This window comes from Dreissena polymorpha, chromosome 15, assembly GCF_020536995.1.
Source record: "Dreissena polymorpha isolate Duluth1 chromosome 15, UMN_Dpol_1.0, whole genome shotgun sequence".
NCBI lineage: Eukaryota > Metazoa > Mollusca > Bivalvia > Myida > Dreissenidae > Dreissena > Dreissena polymorpha.
In genome coordinates this window covers 53465965-53478464 of record NC_068369.1, presented here as the reverse complement: position 1 = coordinate 53478464, position 12500 = coordinate 53465965, and the positions used below count along the sequence as shown (strand labels likewise).

General features: G+C 37.7%; 1 protein-coding gene across 1 annotated transcript in view; it reads right to left on the bottom strand.

Moving 5' to 3' along the window:
- The window catches only part of LOC127859290 (uncharacterized), a 72698-nt gene that overhangs the window by 13250 nt on the left and 46948 nt on the right, over window positions 1–12500 (bottom strand). The window contains exons 28-37 of the mRNA XM_052396532.1: window positions 11841–12000; window positions 11416–11523; window positions 10829–11000; window positions 9880–9934; window positions 8845–8996; window positions 8149–8288; window positions 6466–6617; window positions 5346–5538; window positions 4868–5020; window positions 4175–4331 (exon numbers count right to left, since the gene is read on the bottom strand). Coding sequence (XP_052252492.1) covers window positions 4175–4331; window positions 4868–5020; window positions 5346–5538; window positions 6466–6617; window positions 8149–8288; window positions 8845–8996; window positions 9880–9934; window positions 10829–11000; window positions 11416–11523; window positions 11841–12000 — 1442 coding nt within the window. The remainder of the gene's footprint in view (window positions 1–4174; window positions 4332–4867; window positions 5021–5345; window positions 5539–6465; window positions 6618–8148; window positions 8289–8844; window positions 8997–9879; window positions 9935–10828; window positions 11001–11415; window positions 11524–11840; window positions 12001–12500) is intronic.

Sequence of the window (12500 nt, the reverse complement as noted above, 5' to 3'; positions counted from 1 at the left end):
CATATTTGGCCGAAAATTGTTAGTTGTCTGATTTCCAGTTCATTCACTATCGGAACGGTATTAACGGTTGACAGGCAATAATCTGTTCAGATGTTTCTGTCATACCCTTGCATGTGTTTCAGGCAAAAGTTGTGTGCAATAGAAAGTTGAACAAGATCACTTTGCGAGTTGTTGTTCCATAGCTCACAGCCATATAGGGCCTTTGGGATAAGTTGAATATCGTTAAGAGAGTTGGTGGACTCAGTCTTTCAGGCGCTACCCCTTTTGAGCACAAGCTCATGTATGTTCCTCGCAGTCGCACGCGTGCATCATGAATCGCATAATAAGTGATCAGAAGAGAGTTGCATTCAATACCAAGATGGGTATACTTGTCGCTAGCGGGCAGACGATCATGTCCTCGATAGAAGGTTGAAGTCTCTTCTGTCTTCTTATTATAGACTAGTACTGAGCACTTCGATGCGTTATAAAGAAACCTCCACCTGTTTGCATATTCATAGCAAATCTTAAGCATCCTCTCGAGTCCATTTTTAGAGTATGATACTAGAACCATATCATCGGCAACAGATGGCGAAGCCATATTTATGTCATAAATGCACAGGCCATCACCACTCTCATCAAGTTTCTCTATCAGGCCATTTATGTAGATAAGGTACAGCAGCGACGAACTTTTGCCTCCCTTACGGGTTCCTTGCCCGATCGGTAGTGGTTCCGAGATCAATCCTCGATGGCGAACGCGGCTTGTTGAGTTTCGATACATTTCACGAAGTGCGAGAAGGGTGTTAGTATCAATGACTGGATCAGGATCATAAACACCGGAAATTGATAAGAGTTTGTGAAATAGTCCATCGTGCCATACCCTGTCAAAGGCCTGACGAGCGTCCAGGAAACATAGATGTACACTTGATCCCAGCTCCTTTGCATATTCGCGGAGACTAAAGCTAGTCATTATTCACCCAAGCCCGTCCTGAAATCCACCTTGTAACTTTCTGATAGAAGCGAGGTTACTGTCCTTGCACCGGCTTAATAAAATCGATTCATAAAACTTTAGCAGCGTTGACGATAGTGTAATTGCTCGGTAATTATTAGGCTGGTCTCGCCGCTTTCGCCCGCCTTTAAATAGTGTAATAATCTCACCTTCCTTCATTTTGTCAGGAACATTACCGCTGCGCAGCATAACTGTATATAAGCGTGATAAGGGTTCAGCGATAATCAACTACAGATGACAATCGCCTGAATAATCAATTAGCAATCCTATTGCTGAGACTAGTTTGTTAGTTTGTGAGTGTCTAATTATAAAATCGTCTCTCTATTGTTGTTGATATGCATGTACATATATTAATATACACATATTATTATCTATTGTATACATTAATGATGTAAATACTTGTTGTAAATGTGTTAAGCTCTCCATGAATGGAGGAAATAAAGAATCTATCTATGTGCTCATGGTAGATTTCATCGGGACCACAGGCCTTTCCTTTTGATAGCTGATTTATACTAGACTCAACCATTTCAGGTGAAACAAAAACATCTTGAGACGGTGACATGTTAGTCAATGCCTGCTCCACTCCCTGTCTAACAACATACTCCCAGTGTGAATCGAAGTCCGGGGAGCTTGAAGGGGTGTACAGGTCTTTAAAGTTTTTCGTCCACTGCTCTGTTATTTCCTCCCGGCTTCTATACATCTTCCCATCGAAGTTGATGCCACCTCCTATGTCGGCACCGGATCCCCGTTTTCTTAAGTTTATTGTCCGCCAGAAACTCACACTGTCATGTACAGAGTCATATTCGAGTTTACGGTCAAGTTCTGTCATAAATTGTTCACCGCACCGCCGCATGGCCCTCCGGAAATGTGCTTTAACCGCTTTATAATCACAATATTCCATGTGCTGCGCGCCCCGTGGCCTACCAGCGCTGCACCACGCGGCACGTGACGAGCTCATATGTGCATGTAGTTCCGTGAGCTCATTTGTCCAGAACGGTTTCAAATGACGCCTTTTACGTTTCGTGGGGAAACATGTATTGGCACAATCACGCATACTGCTACACAACACCGAATACAATTCATCTGCATCTCTAGCTCTATTTGTATCAACTTTAGATAATGTTTTACACAGAGTGTCACAATATTGCAAAACATGATCACTGTTAGCAGCTTTTTAGTTAATGCATTTTTTTAAATCACTGATATTGTCATCAACATGAATCTCAAAACTCAAGCAACATAACATTGGTCTATGTCTAGAAACATTTAGACAAACATCATCAGCAATTTCACAGTGTGTCACAAAATACAATAATTCAGTTGGTACAAAAACATAGTCAATCAATGAGGAATATCTATCATCATAGGAAACATATGAATTAGATGGACCAATACATGATTCATGAGTATTAACGGCATACAAATTACAGTCGTAAGCAAATCGACTTAATTACCTGTTTCTAAAGCTATTTTTAGGAGATATAATGTCTGCATTGAAATCTCCTAGAAATATTGTTTCACCTTGCTCACAATACGTATTATAAAGGTCATAAAGGTTGTTTAAACATTCACAATATATCTGATTAGAATGATTAACACATGGTTAATAAACTGTAAATATGTAAATGTATTTCCTCGGAGCAATTTGCATTTGTATTCCTGCAACGTAATCACTGTCAATGGTAAGTGGTGTAATCAAGTTGTTGAACTTGTTTTTTCATATGATAGCCACGCCCCCTTTACCTGTTGCGCGTGAAGACTTTGTATATTCGGTATTACTACAGATAGTGAAATGGTTATAATCAGTTAAAATCGTGTCCATAAAATGAACATTGCACGGCAGTAGCCAGTTTTCTGATATACCGCAAATGTCGATGTTGCCATCACTTAGTACATTTGATAGGTATGCGGCACTCGACATTATCCCAGTTATGTTCCAAGTCACTATGTTCAACCCTATAAGAGCCATGATAGAATGATTAATCAATTTCACTCTCCCTCTTAGACCACTCGGCCATCCTTCCGGATACAATGGCAGGTGTATTTTATACTTCATATAACCGATCCTCGTAGTTTCACAAAATATAACGACAACAACAGAACTCTTCAAATTATTAATTCGTTTCGCGTTGCAATGCTTTATAATTTTCATTTTTTTAATCGTCAAAAGATGCATATAATTTCTATTATAGAGCATGGTAAATGTTCAGTATTACTGTTTCCTCACAAATATCATAACTAAAACGAAAATTTGCGAATCTGAAACAACTTTTTTCAATTTTGTCAATTTACCCAAACGTGAAAAGGCCCCTTTAACATTTTTCTTATCAAAATAAACTTCAAGGTCATATAGTTAACGCGATAGCGTTTATATAACGATTTCTGTTACTGGCCGCGAACTGATTTTGATACCTTCTGGGTTGGAATGCGATGCAGTAAAGTGAGGTAACGATTCGAATGCTGATACGACGGCTAGTTTAAAGCTTTATACATTTACATGTAAAATGGTCAATTTCGAAAACATCTTAAAATATGTTCGTCAAAGCGTATACAAGGTTATTGAACAACAATACTTATGTGATCTAAAATATACGAGTGCACACAATGTAAGTTCGTAGCAATTACTTAATATGAGAACACAGTCTTTAAGTACAAACACTCGCCGCTGACAATCTTCAAAACATAAAGCGAAACACACAAACTGTATTTATGTCGAGAGGTTATTGTGTAACTTTTCTATCCCTCAAGCCTTATCATTCAAGATAAAAGTGTTTCCTGCTAAACGCGCATTTAACACCGTTGCTAAACGCACTGCAGTATTTCTTTTCATGCACTATACTTTCCAAAAAAAATAAAGTCTATTGAATAAATTATGAATGTAGAAATGTGAAAACTATTTTTAGATTCACGTTTTCTACTTCGAAACGTTTCAGGCCTATCGGCGGGAAATTTTATATTCAAATAGATTTGTCGTTTAAAAAGGTCAGCTAAGGTTAAACAGCCACGCCGAAAAAAAAACAAATATGGGAAAGCAGTCAATGAAATAATTGAAGCACAAAACACGATGCACATAACGTGGACGGTCTAGGATTTAGGATTTTAGCTCACAATACCGCGATATTCAGTGCAGTGGTATATAAAGGGAGCTGGCCGAGGACATACAAACGCATTTAATCAGAAGATATTTACATGGCGGACATGGTGAATCACACTTGGCACCATTCCAGCCCCATTTGCACGTGCAAGACTGGTTGTCCTCGCAGACACCATTGAGACACCCGCACGTCGACAAACATTTTGAGGTTCTTTCGGCGGAATTTAAGGGACAGTTACACGGGGTCCCGTTCTGTTAGAAATAAACATAATAATAATAATAATAATAATAATAATAATAATAATAATAATAATAATAATAATAATAAAATAATAATAATAATAATAATAATAATAATAATAATAATAATAATAAAAGCTTTATTTACAGAAGGTTACACATAAAGACAATGACACATGATACAAATTATGCAGATGAATCAATATTTTTTTACAATGTGGCCTTCTTAAAATCACATACACAAATAGGTCTATAACAAGTAAAACATTTAAACTACATAACACACATTTTGTCTTTTAGACAGACACACATGAAATGTCATTGATTAGAAACTAACATGACATATCATTGATTAGAAAATAAATGTGTTTTATATTGCCTTTAAAAAGCAGAGATAGAGCATCATACCGAAACATTCTTTCAGACGATCCATTTTGAACATGGTAACCGTGTTTGACGAATATCTAAACCATACTTAGGATGAAATCATCTCACAATACATGAAAATAAAATGTGAAAAAACTTCACAACAAAATACGCTTGTGTACCTGACAATTACATGATCCGTCGACAAAATGGCAAGAACCCCCGCACTGGGAGGGACAGCGCGTCTGACACTTGTTACCATAGAAATTGGACGGACACGTCTGTGAGCAATCATTTCCGGTAAATCCAGGTGCGCATGCGCAGGTTCCATCAACCTACGAGAAGTGCATTTATTATTTTAATTAGTTTAAGTTGTAAATAAAATTAAGTGACGTAACATTGTGACCCCTTTTTATTTGCGCCTAAATGTTTTTTATCTGCTAGTAACCCATTTTAAATAGTTCTGGTTATTAGAATACATACATATATAAACATATACAATGGATATTCTCTTACATGCTTGTACATAGACGTTAATGTAAGTCATTTCTTAAATATGTTAGTTACAACATACATGGTTATACATTAGAACTATAATTCTGAAATCATCTTCAAAAAAAAGAATCACCAAAGGCGAAATCTTATATATTATATGTTTACCGGGTTGCACGTAGCCCCGTTTCTGCACGTGCAAGTCTGCGAACAGTTGTATCCATATAAACCGGTTAAGCACGGGACATCGCACTTGTTCCCATAGAAACCATTTTTGCACGTACATGCACCCGTGGTAACGTTGATCGAAGCGGTGTTGTTTGGAACGCAATTTGATGTAAACTGGCAGCTTTGCCCAAACCTAAATGCATACTTAAATATGAAGCTCGTTTTTTACATACACTCGAAAAAAGTCCATATCTGGAGTTATAGTGGCAACAAGATTTAATTCATTGTATATACTGCATGTAGTTTGTATTTGGTGACACATGATAAAACATGCAGACAAAGAGTGTCATAATTTTTCATATGACAACTTTATGCGTCGGTACCCGGAAAAAGGCGTTGATGCGGTAAACAAGGAAACTATATTTCGGGACATGGTTTAAACCTATTTATTTTAGCTCGGTTGTATAGAAGGCCAAGAGCTTATTTGAAACGCTCTCGAGACCTTTTCATGGGGCTTGAACCAGTAATTTGTCTTTGGGGGAGATCGAAGGAATGCTCCCAGTGGGAACCCGTGACATCCCGGTCGCTAGGTGGACACCATATCCACAATGCAACTTTACTACTTAGTTAACCCATTTATGCCTAGCGTCTAGAAAAAGGCATTGGCAAACAGCGTAGACCCAGATGAGACGCCGCATTATGCGGCGTCCCATCAGGGTCTTCGCTGTTTGCTTAAAGGAATTTCTGTACGAAATATTCTAAATATAGAAATAAATATACTATACATCCCTAATTTTGGAAATAAATTGATCAAATTTAGAAGGATGTGAGAGTCCACTAGGCATAAATGGGTTAACGAGTGTCGGTAGCCGGTAAGGATGATGGTTCGTCCGCAGAGAAAACTATATTTAGGGACTTATTGGGACTGGCCACGTGTTACTTGTGGCATAAAAGAGTCCCGATCTGAGGTGGCTTCATAGTGGTCATTTAACATAGCATGTTTTGTTTGTTGTTGTTCTTTTAGGATACAAAAATGCTCCCATTCATGCACGATGTCCAATTCGTCGATGCACATTTATTCCGATGATCTTTAGTCAGTGCAACTAAAATGACAACTTACGATCGAGACTGTGCTGGGCAGCTAATTTCGCAGAATTGACCCACAAAGCCGGGTCCGCAGTTGCAGAAACAGCCTACAGGATCACACCCGAAACCTTGCTGACAGGAGCAGTTCGTCAGACAACCCTGCCCACATAGACCTACTGGGCATTGCTGGAACATGGATTTGCGTACAAGTGTACAAACACCGCTTAAGATAAAACATCAAATACCAGGGGGTGGGGGCATGCGTATACGGTAGCTTACCGGGTTTAATGAGGTTAGTTGAAACTTACTTCCAAGTTGGCGTCGTTTTGGTTTTTTCCTTCATTGAGTAACGGATATTTACCCCCGGTAAGCAACTTTGTATTTATATTTATTTTAAATGAATACACCCTTTCGGCTCTAGAGTGTTTGTGCTTCCATCGTTTTCGTTTGTTTCAATTCGTTGACGTCGGGATAAAAAAGTTTTTGAAGGAAAACACTCCACAATATGTTGTCTTCTTACTTGAGGTTCAAGGAATTGGATGCAAAAATATCATTTTCTCTTGTAATACACAGTATTGACGCACGTGTACAGTCAAAAATAACTAAAATCACGATTATTCATTTTACCGAGTCAGGTAAGTAACACAAAATATAAAATATTGTATAAGTTACCACTGATCCACTCGAATGCATGAATCTGATATTAAACGTTACATTCCGACATGGTCAAAGGAGTAAATTCCTCGTACTTAAGGTTTTAAAAAAAAGCTTAAATAAATGACTGTAAAAATATTGTTGTTGTTGTTTTTTAGCAGATCTCGAATAATAGTACAATCTAACATATGACAAATAACCAAATATTTCAACGTACACATGCAATCCTTTCCATATTTTCCAGACAGATATTGAGATTCACATCGGCCTCCTTGGTAACCAGGTAGGCAAACACACTGTCCGTCGCTAGGGTTATAGAGTGAGGTCGTGTTCTTACATGACATTCGAGGAAGAGGGTGTAAAATTGCCATTTCCCTTAAAATACCCAGTATTAATCCACGTGTACAGTTAAATGTAACTAAAATCACGATTATTTCATTTTTCTGAGTAACGTAAAACACAAAAAACGACGCCATCATGGGAATAAGATCCAACTAACCTCATTTAAACCAGGTAAGCTCCCGTTTACGCAAGCCACCCACCCCCTGAATTCTGAGCTAAACTCTTCGAATATATCACAGGACCAGTGTCCGTACGACGCGGGTCTCATAACAGAAATCACACCAAAAAACTAACAAAATTTGTTCTTTCATACCACTTGACAATTTTCTGTTTCCATAGCAACTGTTAACTTAATAAATGCTGTCTCATTAATTTGATCTATCGTTGAACAAAAAACAAATATATATATATATATATATATATATATATATGTCAGTAAAGATGCACAACACAAATTGTATCATGAGCAGTAATTCTTTTTTTGTGTCATGTTGGAAGCTAAACAAAAGTTCAATTTCTGAATACAGCCTATTGCCAGAAAATGTGAATATCTTTTGAAAATTATGATTGTCATTTGTGCACATGAAAACAGTAGAAGACAACATTTCCAGCAGACTGAGCGATATAACGAGTCATTGCACTGTTATTAATGATATATTTAAACCTTATCAACAAATGAATTAACACAGAATTGAATTCAGCAACATCGCTCATGACGTACCGTCTCACAGCTGTATCCAAGGTAACCAGGTCCGCACATGCAGCGACCGGAAATCGGGTTGCACGGCTGCCCGTTACATTTGCACTCCTGTCCGCAGTCTTGCCCGAAGTTTGTAGGATCGCACATCTCGGCGCAATATGCTGAAACGTTACGTAAATAGCTGTGTATTATCTATTATAAAAGATTCTAATGTCAGAAATTTAGTTTCCGAAAGTGTAAGGCGTTGTGGAAGAGAAAAACGATAAAAAAAACAAATCCAGGTTGCCTTAAATATGTAAACATAAATATACATGCGCATGTAGGCAAATGATTTAGGGTTTTTTTGCATAAAAAGAATGGCGCTGGAATTTTGTACTGACGTCAGTTATAAAATTACAGCACTGTCGTTTACGTATACCATGAATTTAAACTTAATTTAGGCTAATGTAGTACTGTTTATAAAATGGCGCAAAAACGCACGACGAGTCGAAAGTACCATGCTTCCGTTTTCTGTATTCATATTGTTGTTTTTAACAAAAATACCTGTAGTATATTAAAATGGTGGTATTAACCAATTCATTGAATGTTTAGGCAGGATACTATCAAATAATTTTCGATCTGAATATTCATGTGGGCAGTTCAAACAAAAATACGCCAAATAATATGAATAATTTACGATATATGAATTGCAATTTAAATATGACTAAAACAACTTACGCAGTTTGAATCCCGGAAAGCATTCGCACAGACCGTCAACGGGCGAGCACGTGCCATGGTTGCACGAGGCGCAAGACTGCGAGCAATTCGCGCCAAACCTGCCTTTCTCGCAAGGGAAAGCGCAGTTGGGGCCGTAAAACCCAGGCTGGCATCTGGGAATAAGGCGATATATGGATGATTTTTTCAAGTTGTAATAGCAGTTTTCTGGGATAACTGGGTTTAATGCATGTGCGTAAAGTGTTGTCCCACGTTAGACTGTGCGGTCGTCATAGGCTTATCAGGAGCGACACTATCCGCCTAAACTGGATTTGTTTAGAAGAGACTTTCTTTTAACAAAAAGCTCCATAAAAATGTAAAGTGTCATCCCTGATTGAGCTGTGCGGAATGCATAGGCTAATCAAGGACGACACTTATTGCACACCCATTAAGCCTAGTTTTCAAGAACAACACTCATATCATTACATAAATTGAAGAATATTAATATTTCCAGGTGAAGATTGCGTCAAGGTTGTCCTGCCTTAGGGAACGCACAGCGGGGCTACACTGCTTCTTCCTTGATTTGGGAAAGGGCCCGACCATCCATATAGGGGAACAAATTATAAACAAAACTAGAAAAAGGGACTTAAATTTACCAAATTCAGCTTGCATTTTGTGGAAAAATGCATCGTTGTAAAGAAATTTTCTTCAGGAAAGGTGCTTTGTTGCTTTGGTCAAATGGATTTGTACAAGAGAACAAAATATCTTACATCAAATGCATGTTTGTTTGACATACAATTATAGTCAGGTTTAATTGTTGTTCAACTGCCGACAGGGTTATTTTTGTGTTGCCGTTTAAGCGATATGCTTTATCCTACAGTAGAACAGTTTGTATGTGTTTGTTATTTCCATATACGGCGTATTGTGTGCTAAACCACTGAATAATAAATTTTTTAAACATTGTGTAAATCCATGTGATGTAGAGAAAACGCTTCTTTTCAATGGTTATTTAATTCGAATAAGTTTATATCACGGGGAATAACAAGGAAAGTAACTTACGAGCAAGTCCCATCTGCCGGATCACACAGTGATTGAGCGGCACATTGGCATGTCGCTGAAACCCAACATATCAACCATTCACATACACTCCGACTTTCCGAATGTGCATTATTGTTTTCGCTGAAGATTAATTATACAGATGGCAACAATGTGCATAAAACCTCCGCTCCCTTAAAAACAAAAAACTAGTTCGGAAAAAATGGTGCAAGTTCATCAACGAACGAGTTTTATTTATAATTAAAATTCATATATAGCACGTTTGTTTGAGTTATCTGATGGACAGTGCAAAAAATATTTCCTCGTTGGTTTTAAGATTAAAAAAATAAAAATATATACACGTTAAAGGTGCTTGTTCATGGATTGTCGAGATGGAAAACTAAAAAAACGCTGAACGTCAGGGAGCGAAGTAACAATGATGACGTAAACAGGGGCAGAATCAACGGGGTTTTCAAGAGTTTACACACGGGCTTGACAAAATGTAAAAACACACCGATATGAGCTTTATTTTTGAAAATATCTCAAGTTAAGATTTATTTGCAAAAAAAAAACTTAGGTGCATTTCTTGCAGTTTGTGCCGATATCTTAAGGTATAGGAATAAATCAACGAATACGTCTGAAATCGGTGACGAAATTTCACGTTACGTGAAGCATTAACTTTTATTGAAGCACTTAATGGACATATTAAAAGAATTCAAAAATATAGGAACATGTCCCTTTAAATATTATATAACTAACAACTGATCTTCACGAATGCATTCACCTGGTATTGAACTTTACATTCCGGCATGGTCAAAGGAGTTAATACCTCGTACTTAATGTTTTCAAATTAAGCTTAAATACCATTACTGTGTAATAATATTGTTGCTGTTATTGTTGTTGTTTTTTTAGCAGATTTTTTAATAATACTAAAATATTACACAAGAAAAAAAATCCAATAATTCTTTCTTACACGTGCAATCCTTTCCATATTTTCCGGACGGGCATTGCGATTCACATCGGCTTCCTTGGTAACCAGGTTGGCACACACACTGCCCGTTGCTAGGGTTACAGAATGAGGTCGTATTCTGGTTACATGTGCAGTTTCTACGACAACCGTTACCATATGTCCACGAGGGGCAAAGCTGCAAAAATCGATAAGTGAATGCGCGCGAACGCATTTCATGACCAAATAAAGTATTTCGTTCCAAAGCAGGACAGGGTGCTTTAACCGAAAAATAGTTCGGACTAATTTTTATTTTGATCATATCATATAGCTGCAATTCTATGCATGTTTTGCTTTAATAAAGACTGCAATAGAGTACAAGATCAAATACATGCTCATCAATATGCTATTTTTACAATTAACACTCACTAATGATGATAACGATCATAATAGGTATAATAAGTATAATAACGATTATAACTTATCACGTTATCAGTATATGATTCCAATAAACACGCATCACTAATGACTTTGATATTAATATAATTAAAACTAATCAATATGGTACTATTACTATAAAGCAAGAGTGGTTTATACACAAAGTACACGCCCACCTGGTCACATCCGGGCCCGATCTTGCCCGGGGGACAGTCACACCGTACGTCCCAGCTGGAGATTCCCGCCGCCTGGTGGCCCCCAAGCTCACATTGGCCCCACTTGGGCTGAAAAACCAGGCTATACGTAAATTGTGATGATATATAAGATTCAAATGTACACACATACATTTAAATAGCATTAAACAATCGTGTCGAGGTTGCCTATGTGTTCTGGATATGGTGTCCGCCTAGCAACTGGGAGGTTACTGGTTCGATCCCCAGTATGGAAGAGTACTTTTATGTTCTCCAGAGACACCAAATACGTGTTCTTAGTCCCATGAACCGGTCTAGAGAGAATTTCATTAAGCTTTAAGCTTTCGATGCAATCGAGTTAAAATAAACTATTAAGATTGTATTGATTTAATTATTGTAACGATATTTACGTTAGTGGTGTCGGCGTCCGCCGTGACGCACCAGGGACGACAACGCGAGATGACATTTTTCCCGACGGCCGGCGACGACGGTGGCGGCCCGAACACCTGCACGCGCTGCGTCCCGCCACACTTCCATAGGGGATTCCCCGAACACGACGTATCACAATCCCTGATGAATAAGAAATGAGTTTTCTTGTCCAGTGAAAATTCAATATACACAGCTTTACACCAAACAAGAATTAAAAAACACCATTTGGTACTTAAGCTTCGTCACAAATGTCCAAAGAACTGATTTGTTAGATTTGTACAAGGGCGAATAACCATAGAATGTGTGGATCATTTGAGATGAACATTGTGCCTCGCACATGGGTGCTGACATATTTGAAACATGTTTAATGTCGAAATATATTGAAAACATAAACAATGTTTTATAATCGATCCTTTCAAATCAGATCAAATGTCAAAAGAAAGCAACCTTAAAAACTACTTTAAAAATCTGTAAACAAAAATCTATGTTTGGTAAATCGGGAGCTGTTTGAGAGTAAGAGAATTTTAATACAGTTTGGATAACCTGATATATGAGACACACTCTGAGATAACCGGGCTTAATGCATATGCGTTAAGTGCATTTGCAGAGGCTAATCAGGGACGACGCTTTCCATTTTCTTT